General features: G+C 45.5%; 1 protein-coding gene across 5 annotated transcripts in view; it reads right to left on the minus strand.

Annotated features, from left to right (window-relative positions):
- Window positions 1-1213: 1213 nt before the first annotated feature.
- Window positions 1214-18982, minus strand: part of SRGAP2 (SLIT-ROBO Rho GTPase activating protein 2) — a 329055-nt gene continuing 311286 nt past the window's right edge. For all 5 annotated transcript variants that reach the window (XM_060231292.1, XM_060231295.1, XM_060231293.1 and 2 more), the window contains 2 exons: window positions 18582-18909; window positions 1214-4067 (listed from right to left, as the gene is read on the minus strand). In XM_060231292.1, coding sequence (XP_060087275.1) covers window positions 3687-4067; window positions 18582-18909 — 709 coding nt within the window. In that variant the 3' untranslated portion in view covers window positions 1214-3686. The remainder of the gene's footprint in view (window positions 4068-18581; window positions 18910-18982) is intronic.

The following is an 18982-nucleotide window of genomic DNA, read 5'->3' on the forward strand; positions in this document are numbered from 1 at the left end:
CTATAATCCCCAAAAGGTGCCCCCATCCTCCATTATTTCCAATGGAGGGAAGGCAATGGAGGGAATACAGTCCCTTTAAGTGCGACAGCAGCTCACCTGGATCTTATTTTAGAGTTCCATTGCACTTCTTTTCTTCCCTCTCCTGGAGCTTCCCACCCTTCCAGAGTCTCCTGGTAAGTCCCCCACCAGTTTGTTGTCCAAACCTGGAAACCCTAGAGAAATCACAACAGTTAAAGTGACATAAAATCTATGGCTTGGATTCTATGACTGGACTCTATGTGCACCGCAGAGCACATTTCTGCTACTGCCAACACTTCCCCTTGTGTAAGGCCAATGTTTTTAAATGATCCCTTACGCAAGTGGAAAGCTACCAGCAGAGGAAGCATACTCTGTAACAGGAGTTGTCCATCACATGCATAATGCACTCTAGGATCCAAGCCAATATATGTTTCTAGGTATGCTCTAAACCAGGCCCCCAGAGGGCTCCTATCAGGTCCCCAAGCAACTGGCTGCCATCTGCTTCCTTCTCCCTCTCTCTTGCTTCCTTCTGCATCATAGCTTGCTTTGCCAGGCTTGCTCAACTGCACAGGAGCTACAGAGCGAAGCCTCTATTTTCTCCATTGGCTGAGGTTCCTTCCTTGGAGAGGAAGGAGATCTTGCTTTGTCAGGCTCTCTCAGTTGCACAACAGAGCTACTGAACCAAACCTCTCTTCCTTCTATTGGCTGAAGCTCTTCCCCCAGCTGGTCCCCTGGGGAAGGAAGGAAAGATCCAGAGCTTCCTTTGGCCAGTTCCCTGGATTGCATGGGAGAGATACAAAGGAAGCACCCTTAAGACCAACAAGTGCAAATGTTTTAAGCATGGTTATTTTAAGTTTTTAAAAAATCTTTGTGTTTGTCTGTGTCCTTTATAAAGTTTATATCTTTGCTACATGGCATTACATTTTATGACATGCATGGCCTGGCTTGACAAGGCTTCTTTTATGTCAGATTCGGCCCTCATAACAAATGAGTTTGACACACCTGCTCTAAACCTCTCTCAGTAAGAGGGTCCACCAGAAACATCTAGAAAGCACTACTTTCTAGAAATGCAAAAGCATTAAAAAAAACTTTATAAAAGAAACAGATTGCAGATTTTCCCAGAGGTCTTAAAACTGGGAAAATCTAAACCAATTTATGTAATTTATTTCCTGGAAAAAAAAACAAAACAAAACCCTGTGGCTTGTCTAAGGAAGGTACTTTATACATGTATGTTTGCAATATAAGATCATATAAATTCCAGTTGGATGACATACAGTATGTTGTATATTCGCTAAGTTTTTGCTACACTTGTCAGTAGATTCCCCCATGTTGAGATAAGCAAAACAACGAAGTGGCTGAGCTGCTAGTCACTGGTACAAGACTTGATACATAACTCAGACAAAACAAGGCATTGCTAATGTGCTTCATTAGTGTTTTTCAAAGCAGCTCTTCTGTTTTCTCCTATCTCCACCTTATGTAGTAACAAAATGATAGAAATACCAATGTCTGGGGCTACAGAGTATTTTGTAAGCATTTAATGACAAGGATATGTTTAATAGGTAGGTGGACTTCCTATCACAGTAATGGGAGAATGGGAGAAATTGCTCCTCTGTAACATGCCACATGATTATGACAGGTACTAAAGCTCTAATGTGGCCTATGATGCTGAACAATTATTGTTATTTTACAAACAAAATCCAGTTGCTTTGCCTGAGTGAAATACTAATCTTCAAAAAGAGAGAGAAGAAATGCATTCCTGGATTAGAAATCTGTCTCATCCTGAGAGCTAATGATCAGACTGAAGTGACAAGCCTCACTCCCTTGAGCCAGCCAAGATCCAAGCAGAGGTAACATTCACACAAAGACTGTGGGTCAGTGTTTCCTAAAGGCAACAACTAGTAAATGTAAGAAGAAAAAACTGTTCCCTATCTTTCACAAGGTTTTCTTTTTATCACTCTTTGTGAGATTGTCAAATCTTCTTTCAATATCATTAAAACAACCTTTTCTACCTTTGAAAAAAGATCAAAACAAAAAAGCTTGTTCACATAACAGCCTTAGATTAATCTGAAATGACTACTGTCTGTTCACAGAAGACAAGTATCTTGCTTCTATTAAAATATCAGTTACTAACTATTCCATTCATAAAAACCATAAGAAAAGGAAATTGTACTCAGACCCATAACATGAAAAAGCATATTTCATTTTCTTATCTTGCTCTCAGTTGGGAATCAGAGAAGTGTGATAGCATCAGAATCAATTTTAATTCAAAATCCTTTTGGATGGAGGTGAGACAAGAGGCAGAGGAACTCTCTGTTGCTTTGGAAGTGTGCATTCTTTTAAAAAGTGTTTACCAATGTGGAACATAAATTCCCAATCAGTGCAAAGGGGCATCAGTGCAAAAGGGCATCTGTGGGAAACTTGAACAATTATAAGCCATCATACTAAAATAGTTGGATTCTAAGACGATTCATTTGACTATCAATAGAGAGCTTGGAGACATGGTGATCTACACAGACATATGCTGCATCCCAGACTCCTGCCATATCCTACAACAGCTTTTGTTTTATTTGCTTTATGCTGTCACACCCAGTCCCCAGCAGTCTGAGACAAAAGGTGGGGCAAGGAAGAAAGGAAAAAGAAAAATATAGGCCCAAGCTACTAAATGTTAGTATCAGAACTAGACTTTATAGGATTCCTCAGAATTTGTGGAGCTAGAATTGAGCCTATGTCATTTTACAAAAACCAATACAAACTAACATAAACATGCACATTTGGAAATGCTGCAAAAGAGAAAGAACAGTAGCTGGCTTCCAAAACTCAACTCTTTTTGATGCTATCTCCCAACTCTGTCATAGCCAAAGAGTTTTAACATCTCCTTTCAAAGCACATGGCTGCTCTTATCTCTGGAAGCACCAAACAAAGATGCCAACCAGAGGAGTGCTTAACCATGCAGCAAACTCTGGTATTCTTTAGATCACCACAACAATTTAAATGAACACGTGGATAGGTGTACACATATGTACCTCAAAAGAGGCACTTGTGTGACACTATCATGATTTTTTAAAAAACCAAAAAACAAAACCTAGGACAGAAAACTTATGTCTGAGAACATGTTCCTTGGAAAAGAGGCAGGCTGTAATGGAAACTCAGTAGGCCTTGTGGCACCACTGAGGACTGTAATAATGCACAAAAATAAATTCCAGATATGCCCAAGTCCACTAAAACCAGCAGGAGCAAATGCATACACGGAGGAATAATGTTGCAGTTTTCCCTGTAGTGCTTGAAACACAATAATCTTTTTTTACCAGCCTCCAAAATGAGGACTCAGTGGCTAGACACTTGCCCAAAGTACTGAGCATTTACCTTGAAGAGACTAACCAGTTTTGCCTTCTCCTCACTGACTCCACAGTGACCAGAGATAAGACTTCCTACATCTCAGGCTATCCAAAGTTGTGATGCTTTTAGTATCACTGATGGAAGAAGTCTGAAGTGAAGATTAAATAGCTGAGGCTTGCTGCTGGGGGAACTACCCTGGCTATAGCAACTTTATAAACTAATCTTCAGCAGAAGTTTGATACTAGTTAAATAAAAATTATAACATTTCCATAACTGGGGTCCCCTCATCTGAAAACAAACAAAAAAGATATATTCACAGCAGGACTTCAAATTCAGACAGTACAGGACTTGTCAGTAGACTGTTGAGATGCTGAGGAAACTGCAGGGCTTGAAGTGGTTGTTTTGGGGAAAACCGCCGGCTTCGGTCTGGTTGCTGGAGGTTTGACCTGGGCAGCTATTTTGACAGATTTTGCTGGCCTGAAGGCGCAGGGAATATCACTCGCTGTACTGGCACTACGCTGGAAAGCTGGTTCAGAGTCCTTGAGGATCTGAGTATGCAAAGGGCTGGAAGGCTCTGATGTGGGTGCCACGACTGGGGAAGTTTTCAGTGGCTCCAGGGTGTCAAGGACTACATCGGGTGTGTGTTTCACATTGCTTTGCCTCTCCAGCTCCCGCAGTTCATTCAGAGCAGAGTTCATAGTAGCTTCAATATCCTGCAGAAAGAGTAGTCAGAAGTAATTACAGGAGCTAGAAGTAAGCTTGACTAATTCTCTATGGGAAAATGTTAGGCAAAGCCACAGTTACAGTTAGAAGCAGACTCTCTCTGTCTTCAAAGGCACCACAGAAAACATGGGCATTGTGGCTACCCAAAGGAGCAGGGCCAATAGGTATGCACCGGGCTGTCAATCTTAGTCCTAATATTATTGTGTGATGTGGGCAGGACGAGAAATTCTGTGGACTTCCACCAGCGCACCTGTAGTTATGTGAGACCACGCTGCATCTTCCTTAACTTTATGTTTGGGATGGGGGAGGAGTCTTCAATGTGCAACCAATCTCCCACAGCTCACAGCTGCATATTAAATACTGTTCCCTCATACGACCCCAAAGGATAAGAAGATGGAGAGTTCGACTAGCTCATCATGTGTGGTCTCACAGAACCACATAGTTGGGCTGGTGCTGCACTATCTTAACTATATTAGCATCATCAGCGGAATGTTGTCTTTCAACCCTTGATACTACAAAGAGTAAATTAGCGGCCTCTTGAAGGCTGACCATTTCTTTTCTTTTGAAAAATGTGTTTTTAAAAGAACCTGCTGCAGTAGTACTGCTGGCTATATATGTAATGCTATGTGCATGAAAGTTTGGAAGGCATAGCACATGGGTGAGGCTCAGGAGCAAGTACCAGTCAATTTCACTGTCCTGAAAGCAAAGGTCTGCACATTATGCTACATGTAACTACCAACATGTTTATTGCTGCTTTGAAAATTCATTTCCTGATGTATGGCAGAAATCAGTGGCATTCTAAGAGATAGTACCCCTTCCTTATCTAGGTCTTCAGCACAGAAATCTGATCTTCTGATACTGAGACACCACTAAAGAATGGAAATACCCCTACTATATTGTTAATGAGCAATACTCCCTTTAAACCTGGAATGGGCACATGATAGTACGTCTTCATTCAAGGTAATAATATACCAAGTGGATCAACTTATTCTGTGGTGCTTTAAAAATCCCAACACATTTGGAAGATCTATGCAAAATGGTGGCCTCCCTGACACTTTCTTCTTCCTCTACAGGGGTGTCAAACGTACAGTCTGAGAGATGAATCAGGCCCCTGGAGAGCTCCTATCAGGCCTGTGAGCAACTCACTGTCATCTGCTTCCTTCTGCATCACAGTTTGCTTTGCCAGACTTGCTCAATTGCAATGGCACTACAGAGCAAAGCCTCTATTTTCTTCATTGGCTGACCTAGCACATGAAGTAACCTATGTACAAAATCTCATAATGCCCAGCCATTTCATGTTTTTCCCTGGGTTTTAGGTTCAAAGCAATGCCCATGAGATTTCTGCAATCAATGTCAATAAATTAAAAGTAGCTTTGTAATTTACAGATCAACATCTGCATTCTCAGGATTGCTACAGCACATTGTCTCCAGATTTTGATGCAATAATTCAGAGCAAGAGGTGTCAGTTATCAGAAACTGTTAAACAGACAAAATATTGCAAGAGTGCTAATCTTTCAAGCATATTTTATTTTACATTTTAAACACAAATTGAATTGTGTTTGTGTCCTTTATAAAGTTTATTTCACCATTAACAGGCATTCCATTTTATGACACACTTGGCCCAGCCAGACAAGGTCTCATTTATGTTGGACCCGTCCCTCATAACAATTGAGTTTGACACCCCTGCTTACATTAATGAGGAAGGAAATAATGCAAGAAACAAAGGGGTCTTGATAAGAGTACGAACAAACATCAAGCCTGTATTTTTTTCTTTGGCTGAGCTGTAACCTATACATTTCAATAAAAGTGCAGCTAGTGGCCTTGATTGGTGTAAAAGGATTCTTGGAAAACTAAAATGATTTAGCTTTCTATGACTCACAGCTTGGCTACATTTTGGTCTCAGAGGTGCTTTAAGGCTCACAGGGAGGTAAAACAGTCAAGGACAAAGAACTAATGACAGCAACCTAATGCATCCAATTCCAGTCTGAAAAATTTAAAAACAAAATACAGATCTATAAAAGACATTGGTGCCAAATGGAAAATGATTATTTCAGTGTTTGGAATGACACTTGAGAGGACATGAAAAGGGAGCTCTAATTTAATGCAACCCATTTTTCTTTTATTGATTGTATTTCCAGTGGAAATAATGAATTATATACTGGCAGTAAGTGAAGAATGATTAAAAGCTGAGTTTAATTGAAAGACAAAGAGACAGATATATGCCATTCAAAGCTCAGCAAGAGAAGATGTCAAGGTAATATGAATCATAAAGCACTTTCGGACTTATTAAGAGATTATAAGGGCAAAAGCCAGCTCTTCAGCATTGGACACAGCAAACATAAAGGACTAGGCCATGCATTTGGGTTTTGTCCTAGCTGTTCACAAAAGCAGCATGTCTCCTGACCGATAGGGTCAAAGAGCCTGTAATGCTTTGTAGAAAGCATAGCAACAATTCCGAAGCGCAATCACACGTTCTCAAAATAAACAATAACAGAACATATAATGTTCAGATTAAATATTTAGCAGTTTGTAAATTTTGTTCATATTGATACACAAACTAGACAAGAAAAGTTAGTTGGTGCCCTGACCTGAATAGCCCTGGCAAGCCTGATTTCATCAGATCTCAGAAGATATGCAGGGCTGACCCCGGCAGGTGTTTTAATTATTTATTGTGTAATACCATGAAACCGAATGGCTTAATTATGTGTCTGTAATCCGCCCTGAGCCCACTTGCAGGGATGGCAGAATATAAATGTGATAAATAAATTCACACACAGATACACAACCTTTATTGGCATAGCAAATAAATAAATAAATACTTGGATGGGAGACCTCCTTAGCATACTGAAAGGCGAGGGCAGACTTTATTCAGCCACCTCCCTGAATATCCTTCAGGCCCCCAGTAGGGGTCAGTCAACATGACTTCCAGATGCGCACACATGCACACACACATACACAAATACAAAAAAAACCCCTCCAAAGAAGAGAGAGAAGAGTTAAGAGTTAACTGGTCAGAACTGTATGATAATGAGCAAGTTCACAGAAGACAGTATAAAGAGAATATTTTAAAACTTTTGCCTGCTCATTTGAAAGGACAGACTTCTGGAGAAATGCCATTACTTCAGCTTTTCAAAGAGTGATCTGTTAATATTTGGTGGGACTTTATTGGGTTTTCTTCCAACATTTCATATGGTTTTTTACTTTTTTGGAATTACTGGTTATACTTTGTTTCAACAATGTACTAAAACCTACCCTGAGCCATGATGAGACTAAAGCAAGATAAATAGTGAAATTAAATGTACAGATAGAAGTCTAAAAGGCTATCAACTGGTCTATGGCCAAGTATTAAATGTAGAACAGCTATAACTGCCTTGTTCTGAGACCTCTTTAGGTATCTGACATTCTTGTGCTTTTTTTTTCTTCCAAGGAAACAAGTTATGGTAGGCTGCCTAACTTTGTAATGTAAGATTCAAAGTGTTCCTGAACTTTATACAAATACATCATATACTGAAAAGCAAAAGAATTAGTCAAGCATGCAAATACATCTCCAGTTGGGGAGGAAACCAAAGACAAATGTCTTTCCACTGTATTGAGGCAGTTATCTGCACTCTGGAAATGTGTTTCAAGCCTGGGGCAATGTGAAAAACTGATTTCTGATATGAGTGCAGGAATTGCACTGTTCGAGTTGAGATTTATTTATTAAAACATTTATACCCTGCCCTGCCTTGTGGTTCGTGGCTTAAAATAATAGTTAAAATACATTTCCTGTTAACACATCAAACCTCCTTCTCCCTCTTTCTTCACCTTCAAAAAACATCTACCATTCAAACTCCTGCAAAAGCCCGAGCCAAATAAGAAGGCCAGGGAACACCTCCTAAAGATCTCCAATAGGGGGCAGAATAGGAGTCACAGTGGAAAAGGCCAGAGTTCTGGTCAATGCCAGATGGGCCACTCTAAGTGGCAGAATAACTAATAAATGACTGCCTGAAGACTACAGTTCAGAGGTGGCCAAAATTGCTTAACATAAGAGCCACATAGAATAAATGTTTGAGAGCTGCAAGACAGGAAGGAAGGCAAATAGATGGGGAGGGGGAGAGGGAGGAAGAGGTGGAAAGAAAGCAACTTTAAATGCGTTCTCCAAGCTGCTGGCTGCCTTGGTGAAGTGATTTATAGAGACAAATGCCTTCTCCAAGCTGGCCAACAGGTTGGTGGGGGCTTCGAGAGCCACACAATATGTGTGAAAGAGCCACATGTGGCTCCCGAACTGCAATTTGGCCACCCCCGCTATAGCTGGTGCACAGGGACATATGGAAGATCACTTTTGTTTATCAACATACAAGTATAGTTAGTATAACAATTCCTGGTTACAAAATCCTTGGGAAATAGTGGCCCATCATGTGAACAGAAATACAGGCCTTTATACTGCTAATCAAGTGAAACTGAGTGTAATGATTCCCTGTTGAAGTCTTGTAGGGGACCTGAAACACATTTATATAGGCTTGTGTGCCCCTCTGGAATGATAGCACAAATTTTTGATTCTATCAACCCGTTTGTGAGAACAGTACTCATGTCAGAAAGTAAAGACGAAGGATCTTGCAGCTATTCCGACAAAGAGGGCTTCTTTACTGTGTGGGCTTTTTATGCTCACTAGGCCTGGAAGTTTCAGCACACACATTTGAGCACAGCTGTGTACACACTGATGCAACCATCCTATATTCCTGCCAACAGAAACCAACCATGAGATCTGTTTTGTTTGAGGACAATTTCTTATCACAGCCTGAAACTCTTAAGAACTGAACAGTTAGGAAAGCCCTGAGCAAACAGGACAGGTTGCTTTTGTTTTAATTGTGTTCTTTTGTGATCCTTTAACCTCCTAGCCACAATAAACAAGCTCAATGAACTGGTGGAGGCTTTAAAACTCTGACACCAAACACCCTGTTTTTCAAACATTCTAACCTTTGAGGGACTTACTATGCTGACTGCTTTGGAACAGCAAGGCTTTCAGTAACAAGACACCTGAATTCTGTAGAAACATAGCCATATACAATATTAATACTGTATGCCTTTCCATCTTATATACATTTGTCTGAAATGGCTTGGGTGAAAGAAAGCAACATGATTAATCATCACAATTAATGGCACCAAGTAAAAAAGCCCCAAAGGTAAGATTATTGTACTACCAAAACCAGGGCAATCATTATGAGAGTTCTGAAAGTCTCTTGTTCCAATTGTTAGTCTCACAAAAGGTTCTACATTATAAATGGCAGAAACAGAAAAGTAGGGGAACAATGCATATTTTAAAGGACATGTGTTTACATACACTGATCACCAAGATATATAATGCAGAGGATAAGAGAGACATTAATTATAGGAAGTGGGAGGAGTTAATAAAATACAGAGGAAGAGTCATATAGCATATGATACAGATTAAATAATATGTTAAAGACAAAGGTGCCATTGGACTGCTGTTTTTTTCCTGCTACAGATTACCACAGCTACCCATCTGAAAGTCCATGACACAGGCATTCTGCATAGTCAATAGCCCTTTTTAACTTCCAGACCTGTGGATATCCTGAATCCCAACTCAAAGGCATGGATGGGAGTCAAGAGATGAAGGAAGTTACTGGTAGGACTTACCTGGCAGGCTTGCAGCAACACATTTTCATGTGTTGATCTCTCTGTTTTTCAGTGTACATGAAATCTGCTTATGCTTCTTGTGATTCACTGGGAACATAACTCAGGTACTATTATTCTGCCATGTTTGGAAGTGAAATAACTGTTAGGTAATTTCAGATGAATAGCCATGTTGTTCTGAAGCAACAGTGGCTCCTTTAAGACCAATAAATTTTAATTCTGGGTATTAGTTTTTGTGTGCATGCACAATATCTGATGAAGTGTGACCAAAGCTTTGTTGGTCTTAAGCGTGTCAGTGTACCCAAAACTTTGCTCTGTTCTTTTACGTGTCCCTCCTGTTTGATCTCATGTGGGGTATGTAAAATGCAGAAACAGTCAAACTTACCTAAAAGTTTCAAGGAACTGCCTGTTGAATATTTCACCATGTGCCTAAGATTCTAAACAAGATGCTCCTGTCAGCATCTGACTGGGACACTTTAAGTACAGGACATGGATCCTTTCAAATGCTATCATTGAATGGAAACTGGACCCAAACTGACAGATCATGGGGTGGTTTATGTTCCTTGGATTAAGGAAATATGAAGCCTCCTCTCATACTATCCAGCCTGCCAGTTAAGATTTACCTCTCATGCAGACTCCTTGTGCACCTGCATTCAGAGGTGAGATGAGAGGCAAGCAGAGACGGGCATTTTCAGTGATGGCACCTTTCCTTTGGAATGTCCTCATCTTTGAGGCTCACCTGGTACATTCTTTACTTTCTTTCAGGGGCCAGTTATAATGTCCCTTTCCACTCCACCCTCTACAACCTCTCTCTCTCTCATAGGTTCTGGGTTACATGTAGGTCAGGCCATCACATATCACTACCCTTCTTGTCTCCTTCAAAGTTTCTAGAGAGCCATGACCATTTCACACCTCAGGTTTTCTCTCTAGAGACCTCAGCAGACAGGGCAGCATATCCCCTTTTAGTAACAGGCCCTCACTCAAACACTTCACTGAGTTATTGTGGATGGCAGTTCACATATTGCTCCAATCAAATGCTGCAACCATTTATTCATATCCTATAATATATATATATATATAGACTGAGATCTTCACTGGTGTGTGTTTGTTTCACTGAGACGCATAGCATGAAGAAAGTAACAGAACATAGTTTGAGTCCAGTGGCACCTTTAAGACAAAGTTTTATTATAGATATGAGCTTTCCTGTGCATGCACACTTCCTCAAATAGAAAGATAAACAGGTTTCCTACCTGTAACTGATGATCTTCGAGTGGTCATCTGTAGAGTCACACTGATGGGAGAAGGCGCCGGCGCCGATCACGATCGGTAACTTCAAAGCCGCGGATTTCCGCGCCCCCATCCCGGTGCGCATGCGCAGGCACTCCCCTCCCTGCGCATGCCCACCAGGACAGGAGCGGACATCCCGCCAGTTCCTTCTGACCGCTGCATGAGCCCCCGAGATGGACCAGCAGCAGTGGGGAAGGTGGGCGGGTAGTGTGACTGCACAGATGACCACTCGAAGATCATCAGTTACAGGTAGGAAACCTGTTTATCTTCTTCGTGGTCTCTGTGCATCACACTGATGGGAGAATAGCAAGCCAGCAGCCTACCTGGAGGAGGGTTGCACGGTCCGTCAAAGGGTAAGCGATTGCAGAACTGCACGGCCCACAGACGAACTATGCCTCCACTGAAGGTCCAACGCACAGTGCTTGATAAACGTATGCAGGGAGGACCAGGTAGCCGCCTTGCAAATGTCCCGCAGCGGCACTCCTTTCATGAATGCCGCAGAGGTAGCTATCGCCCTTGTAGAGTGTGCTTTAATCGGCCCAGGCAAAGGCCGCTTCCGCAAAAGATAGCACAACTTGATCGTCTCTGTCAGCCATTTAGACAGTCTCTGCGACGAAACCTTCTGCCCCAAGGAAGCTGACGCATATGAGACAAAGAGCCGCGGGTCCTTACGTGAAGGTCGCACTCTGTGCAAATAAAAAGAAAGTGCCCGTTTCACGTCCAGGGCATGAAAACATCTCTCCGAGTCCGTAGACGGGTTTGGAAAGTACACTGGCAGACAAATGTCCCTGTTCATATGAAAAGAGGACACTACTTTAGGTAGGAAAGTCACATCAGGGCGTAACCACACCCTATCCGGTCGAAACTGAAGATAGGGGTCATCACAGCGTAAAGCCGCCAGCTCGCCGACCCTCCTGGCCGAAGTAACAGCCACCAGGAAAGCCGTTTTCCACGATAATAGCTGCAACGAACACGTGGCCATTGGCTCAAAGGGTTTTCCCATGAGAACTTCTAAGACCCCTGGTAAATCCCAAGACGGAGTCGGGTTCCTGGCTGAAGGGTACAGCCGCAGCAGACCCCGCAGAAAATTCTTAGCGGTAGGGTGTGAGAACACAGAGCGACCCTCAATGTACTCATGATGGCTGAAATAGCCGCCAGGTATACCCGTACGGAGGATACCGCCAACCCCTTGTCCAATAATGTAAGCAAGAAGTCTAGAATGCTGGGAAGACCCGCAGTCCTTGGGTTTCCACCAATCTCAGAGACAAATCGCACAAACCGAGTCCATTTATAGGCATATGGCTTCCTAGTGGACTCCCGTCTACAGTTAAGAAGCACATGCTGAGCCCTTGCGGAAAACTGAGTCACTCGAGTTTCTACGCCGTCAATTTTAGGTGTGGGACATCGTGGTGGACTATTCGCCCCTGTTGAGAGAACAGCAGGTCCGGCACAGTGGGAAAGTGGTGAAAGATGCCCCTGGACAGCCTCAGAATGGGAGTGAACCAGTGTTGCCTGGGCCACCACGGGGTGATCAGAACACCTCTCGGGCATTCTCTGTATAGTTTCTGCACCACCCTGGTAATGAGGGAAATCGGGGGAAATAAGTAGACATGGTGACTGTCCCAGTGCAGCAGGAGTCCGTCTCCCAACGACAGTGGGTCCCTTCCCCCTCAACAACAGAAGCGCCTGCACTTCCTGTTGTCGCGGGTGGCGAATACGTCTATTTCTGGTGTCCCCCACCTCTGAAAAACGGGCTGCAGGAAAGTCCAGTTGAGCTCCCACTCGTGTATGGAGGCATCCCCCCTGCTGAGAAAATCTGCGCACACGTTCTGCTCTCCTGGAAGATGGGCTGCGATCAGATACGTGTTCATTTCCCTGCAGATCTCCCAGATCCGCAGAGCCAATAGGCAAAGCTTCCGAGATACTGTGCCCCCTTGCCTGTTTATATAGGCCAGTGCCGTAGTGTTGTCGGTTAGAATGGCCACTGTTTTGCTCGCCAACAGAGGCCTGAAAGAGAGGATAGCGTGGTGGATCGCCAGGAGCTCCAGGAAGTTGATATGGTATTGCAAATGATCCTGGGGCCACCTGTCACCCACACATAGACCCTTGACATGTGCACCCCATCCCCACAGGGATGCGTCCGACGTCAGAGTCACGGTTGGGTGCGGTTTGTAGAAAGGCGCTCCCTCGAGTAGGTTGTGCTTGTGCTGCCACCACCTCAGTGTCCCCAGCACTTCCTCTGGAATGGAGAATCTGCGGAGAGGAGAATCTTGCCCGCATCTGAAGACCTTCAGAAACCACAGCTGAAGGACCCGCATGTGGAACCTGGCAAAGGTCAGAACCGCTGTTGTGGACGCCATCAAGCCCAACAGCCGTTGGACTTGGAGAGCGGTGACTGACTGATTCTCCCGGAACATCTGAATCAGGTCTATAATGTCTCTTGCCCTCTTCTCTGGCAAAAAGGCTCTGCATAATTGCGTGTCCAGAATTGCCCCGATAAACTGCACTCTTTGAGAGGGCCGAAGGCAAGATTTCTTTGTGTTCACCTTTAGACCCAATTCCCGGAGGAGGGACAAGGTGGTAGAGATGTGGTGTAAAAGACTGGTCTCCGACTCGGCCACCAGAAGCCAGTCGTCGATATATGGGTATATTGCTATACCCTGTAATCTGAGATGAGCCGCTACCACTACCATTGTTTTCGTAAAGACCCTGGGGGCCGTTGACAGTCCAAATGGTAGGGCCCTGTATTGGTAGTGCATAGTCCCGATGGCGAACCGGAGGAACTTTCTGTGGGATGGGTGGATGCTTATATGAAAATAAGCATCCTGGAGGTCTAACGTAGCCATCCAATCCCCCGGGTTCAACAACAGAAGTATGTTGGGTAGCGACGTCATGCGGAACTTTTGATGCGGTATATACAGATTGAGGCCCCGAAGATCCATGATGGGGCGAAGGCCCCCGTCTCTCTTTGGGACCGCAACATATCGGGAATAGAAACCCAGTCTCAGTTGGTCTGGCGGAACTGGTTCTATGGCCTCTTTCCGGAGCAAAGTATTCACTTCCTCTTGAAGGGTTGGCGATGGAGTGGTGTGAACGAATGTTGAACAGTCTGGTTCCTTCTGGAACTCTATCAAATAGCCCAGCCGGACTATTGATAACACCCACTGGTCCGTTGTTATTGTGGACCACGCCTGATGGAAAGGCCAGAGCCGGGTGCGGTCCGAAGAAGAAGGGGGGCAAGGGGGTGGAAAAACACAGTCAAAGGCCCTGTTTGGGCTGCCTGCTCCCCTTCTGGCGAGACGACTGAGAAGTTGGGGAGTACTTAGGTTTGTTGCCATACTGTGGTTTGGTGAAAGGAGACGTGTTCTTGGGTCTCCACTGTTGTTCCCCTGATTGCTTTGGGAAGGGCTTCTTGCTCCAAGGTCTTGACCAAGGACGCTTATTTTGCTGTCTGGACGAAGCTGGCACCCCTAGATTTCTGGAGGTGCGTATACTTTTGTCCATTTCCTGCAAAACTGTGTCAGTGTTGGCACTGAACAGCCCTTTCCCATCAAATGGCAAATCTTCCACATAAGCCTGAGTGTCCGCCTGTAGCGCCGTGGATCTAAGGCACGAGTGCCTTCTTAGCGAAACAGCTGTGGTGAGGGTTTTAGCACTAATGTCTCCTGCGTGTCTGGCAGAATTGAGCTGCTGCTTGGCTAGTGTCATGCCTTCATGCTGAAGCTTCCGGATGGCACTCTTGGTCTGTTCTGGAAGCCCCGGCAACAGAGTGGAGAGTTGGTCCCATAGGGCGTATTGGTAGCGCCCCATACAAGCGGCGTAATTGGCCACCTTCAGGCCCAGAGCTCCCGCTGAATACACCCATCGACCCAGACCATCAAGTTTTTTATCTTCTTTGTCTGGGGGAGTGGCATGGGTTTTCCTCGCCTTGGAAGACGATGCTACAACCACGGAGTTCAGTTTAGGATGATTAAACAGAAAGTCCGCCGTAGACTCCTGTATCCGATACATGTGGTCAAGCCTGCGTGACGATATAGGTGTAGACGCAGGCTTGTCCCACGATGTTTTGGCCGTATGCAGTAGCACCGTCATGAAGGGAAGGGCTATCGCAGATGATGTATCCCTCTGTACAATGTCGAAGACACTGTCCGTGATGACGGGCTGTGGTTGCACCGTCAAAAGGGATAGAGATTGTGCCATCCTCTTAATTAGGTCCCCGTACGACTTTAAGTCCTCCGAGGGGGAGATAGGCTGGTCTTCACCGACCTTGTTGGAAGGTGAACATTCTTCCGGAGAGGACTGGGCCTGTTCCTCCGATACCGACTCCCCTGACGACCTCGGTGAACCTTCAGGAGATTCAGACAGATCAGAAGGGTGTGACGCTCGGTCCCAAACCGGATCCGGGGTCGTGGTCTTCGGGGTCGAAGGCTTCTTCTTGGGGGGCTCCTCCACCGGGGCTTTCGACATCGATGCCGACGGGGCATGCTTCTGCGGGCGGAATGATGTCCTAGATCGATAGGATGCCTCCGAGCCTTGGTCCCATTCAGACTGCCTGGGAGGGAACCATGGAAACATAGATGGCATTGGGCAGGCCCCATAGAGGTACTGCCATTGACGTTGGTCCCATGGCAGCGTAGGTGGTGCCCTTTTTTCTGGGGAGTGATGACGTCTCCCAGCGGACCGGTCCTCAGGGGATCTGTCTCTCGATACCCGCAGATCCCGTCGATGTCGCGGGCTCCAGGATTCATCCCGATGCGGGCTGTCCGAGTGATCCCTCTGCACTGGTTCGCGTCTCAGAACGAGGGGGGAGACTCTGTAGGGGCTCCGAGAGCGTTCCCGTCGATCTCCGCAGAAGCGCTCCTGGGAACTGCTCTGGTGTACTTGCACAATGTCCAGAGGACTCTCTTCCCTTCCCGACCGTTGAGCTGGATCCAGGTCTCGATTGGAGTCCGATGAAATCGCAATCCGTGTCGACATCGACTGCAGCATCGGTGGGCTCTGCCGATGGCGCGGAGAAGCGAGTAGTTTCAGCGGCGGGACAACGAGTGCCGTCGGGTCCGGTGGGGACTTCGGTGAGGAGCAAGAGGAGGGTTTAACATGCTTAACTTTATCCGCTCTCTTCTTCTTCTTCGGTTCCGAAGCAGCTCCTTTGTCCTCCTTAGACCTTTTTGCCGGTGTAGAGGCATCCGATCTCGAAGCCGGGCCCACTCTTTTCAGGAGGCGATCGGCATCGGAAGAGGTCTTGTCGGTATCGACCACCGACACCGAGGACTTTGGCGCGCTTTCTGATGACGCCATTTTACGAGGAGACAGTGCTTGTTCCAGCAAGGCGAGCCGCCCGATTTTTCCTCGTCTGCCTGGAGAACTTCGCGCAATGGGTGCACGAATCCGGCTTATGCGTTTCGCCCAGGCACAGTAAGCACAGGGTGTGGCCATCCGGAGGGGCGATTTTACTGCCACACTTCCTGCACCTCTTGAAGAAGCCCCAGCGCTTTTCCATGCGCGGAAAGCGCGGGGGTGAGGGGGGAGAGAGAGGGGGGAAAAGGGAAAGGGAAACTGGAAACAGGAAAAATAACGAACGCTCTATTCCTCCCCCACTCACAGATCGAATCACTGATATCTTATCGCAAATCCACGAACAAACTGAAGAAATCCACCGACCGTAGCGAAATCGACTGATCTCAGCGGCGGTCAGAAGAGAACTGGCGGGATGTCCGCTCCTGTCCTGGTGGGCATGCGCAGGGAGGGGAGTGCCTGCGCATGCACACCGGGACGGGGGCGCGGAAATCCGCGGCTTTGAAGTTACCGATCGTGATCGGCGCCGGCGCCTTCTCCCATCAGTGTGATGCACAGAGACCACGAAGAAGATAGACTGTTACAATTTTTTGTCTCCAACTGAATTTTTGAACTCCCAACTCCTTAGCTGTTACCTTCCAATTGCTTGCTAACTGCCTTCCTGATGGCTGTTTTCCAACTGTCTATCTCTAACAGTAATTACAACAGCTACCACTGGCCATTCTTAGGGAGAGGCAGAACCTAACTTGTCTGTCATACTAGGCTTTCAGTTTGGGGTTTTATTTTAATAGCTCTTCCATGGTTTGCTGTTTTACAACAAGCTCTAGAAAGATGCTCTGGGCAAGTGCCCATCTCACCCTGTCTTCCCATGCACCCAAGTGAAGGTATTCACTCCCCCCACCCTTGGTGTCTTCCCACCCACCTACCCACGAAATTCTCAACCCCCCCCCCCAACTATCACTCATCCCCGAAACACCTCTTCCTGTCAACTACCCTTGCACCCTTGGCACTCCACTATTTCCCTCACCTGTGATATTCACTCACCCATCACCCTTGAGGTCTTCCTCCCCATCCCCCAACTCTTGGCCTTCACTCACACCCCCCCCTTGCTGTCTTCCCACCCACCCTGCTAGCTGAAACAGATGCCAGCTTCTCACTTCCCCCACATGAGTGCATGTGTGAGTCTTCATGTCTGTGGTGTCTCAAAGTGATGAAACAGGCCCAGAATGGAGAGAAGGGAAAATAATTATGGGGGGGGGGGGTACAGAGGGGCATGACCATAGCCACACAGATGCTGAAGCTGAGCATTCCTTTTGTTTGCAGTGCATTGTTGTCACCTTTTCCTGTCATATTTAACCTTGAGTTCTCCCTCACTGGCCAAAACAGACCTGAAAGGGTCTTCTCCCCCTGCCTGTTACTGACAAAACCAAGTTTGGTTAGTTTTTACTGATAAAAGCATGCTTAGTGGTTGCATAGCAACAGCCACTGCCTAACAGCTTCCCCAGTGGCCCAGCAGGCAGGAGGGAATAGTGGGAGTTAGGTACAGCTGATCTGCCAATGGCTGACATGGTACGAACCACAGCCAATGGGAGAGACAGAAAATGCCAGCATGCTAGGCATACACAAACATATTAGAGCCCCATGGTGCAGAGTGGTAAAGCTGAAGTACTGCAGTCCTAAGCTCTGCTCACGACCTGAGTTCAATCCCAGTGGAAGCTGAGTTCAGGTAGCCGGCTCGAGGTTGACTCAGCCTTCCATCCTTCCGAAGTCAGTAAAATGAGTACCCAGTTTGCTGGGGGGAAAGTGTAGATGACTGGGGAAGGCAATGGCAAACCACCCCGTAAAAAGTCTGCCATGAAAACGTCATCCCAAAGTCTGAAAAGACTGGTGCTTGCACAGGGGACTACCTTTACCTGTTTACACACACACGCAAATGATTGTAAGCTGCCTTAAACAGGACTCTGAAGAGGCAGCATAAAAATATTCTAAATTTTGAAAAATCACAAATTGAACTTCTGGAGCTGAATTTCAAATTAAAAATAAAAGTTAACTAATTCCTTTTAGCACCCTAACTTGTAAAACAGTAACATCAAACTTCATATGATGCAAAATTTTCCTCTCTCTGTGTGTATGTGTGTGTGTACACATAGAGAGAGAAAATTTTGCTAATAATTTTGCTAATAATTCAGCATTCAGTGAATGTCCAGACAATACTTAAGCATAAAGTTCACATAGAGAAGTGAGGGGTATTTATCTGCTTCTATTGAAAGGCTAGCCTCTTTCCTTACTTGTGCAATGACTTCAGGGTCCATTGGTCGATGATTGTTAAAGCTCTTTGACCTTCCTGCAGTCACAGTTTTCCGAATGTGGGGGCTGTCTATCCTGTTCTTCAGAGAAGCATGCCGGCTGAGGGAGTTGAGGCTGCCATGGCCACTGATAGAGCATGCATCTGGTACCTCCTTTGGAAGACTTTGGCTCATAATGGGTTGCGAGGAAGGGCGAGAACTAGCCATAGCTCCTGGTGGGCCTGGCTCTCCCAGTGAGCTAGGCAGTCCATGACTATCACTTTGACGGAAAGCTCTTCGTATGCTGCCAGACTCAGGTCTCTTTCTTTGCCTGTAATCATTTAAAAAAGCACAGGACTTTTTTTGAGTGTGTAAAACAGCACCACAATACAAACAATCCAAGA

Source organism: Heteronotia binoei, chromosome 2, assembly GCF_032191835.1.
Source record: "Heteronotia binoei isolate CCM8104 ecotype False Entrance Well chromosome 2, APGP_CSIRO_Hbin_v1, whole genome shotgun sequence".
In the NCBI taxonomy this organism is placed as follows: domain Eukaryota; kingdom Metazoa; phylum Chordata; class Lepidosauria; order Squamata; family Gekkonidae; genus Heteronotia; species Heteronotia binoei.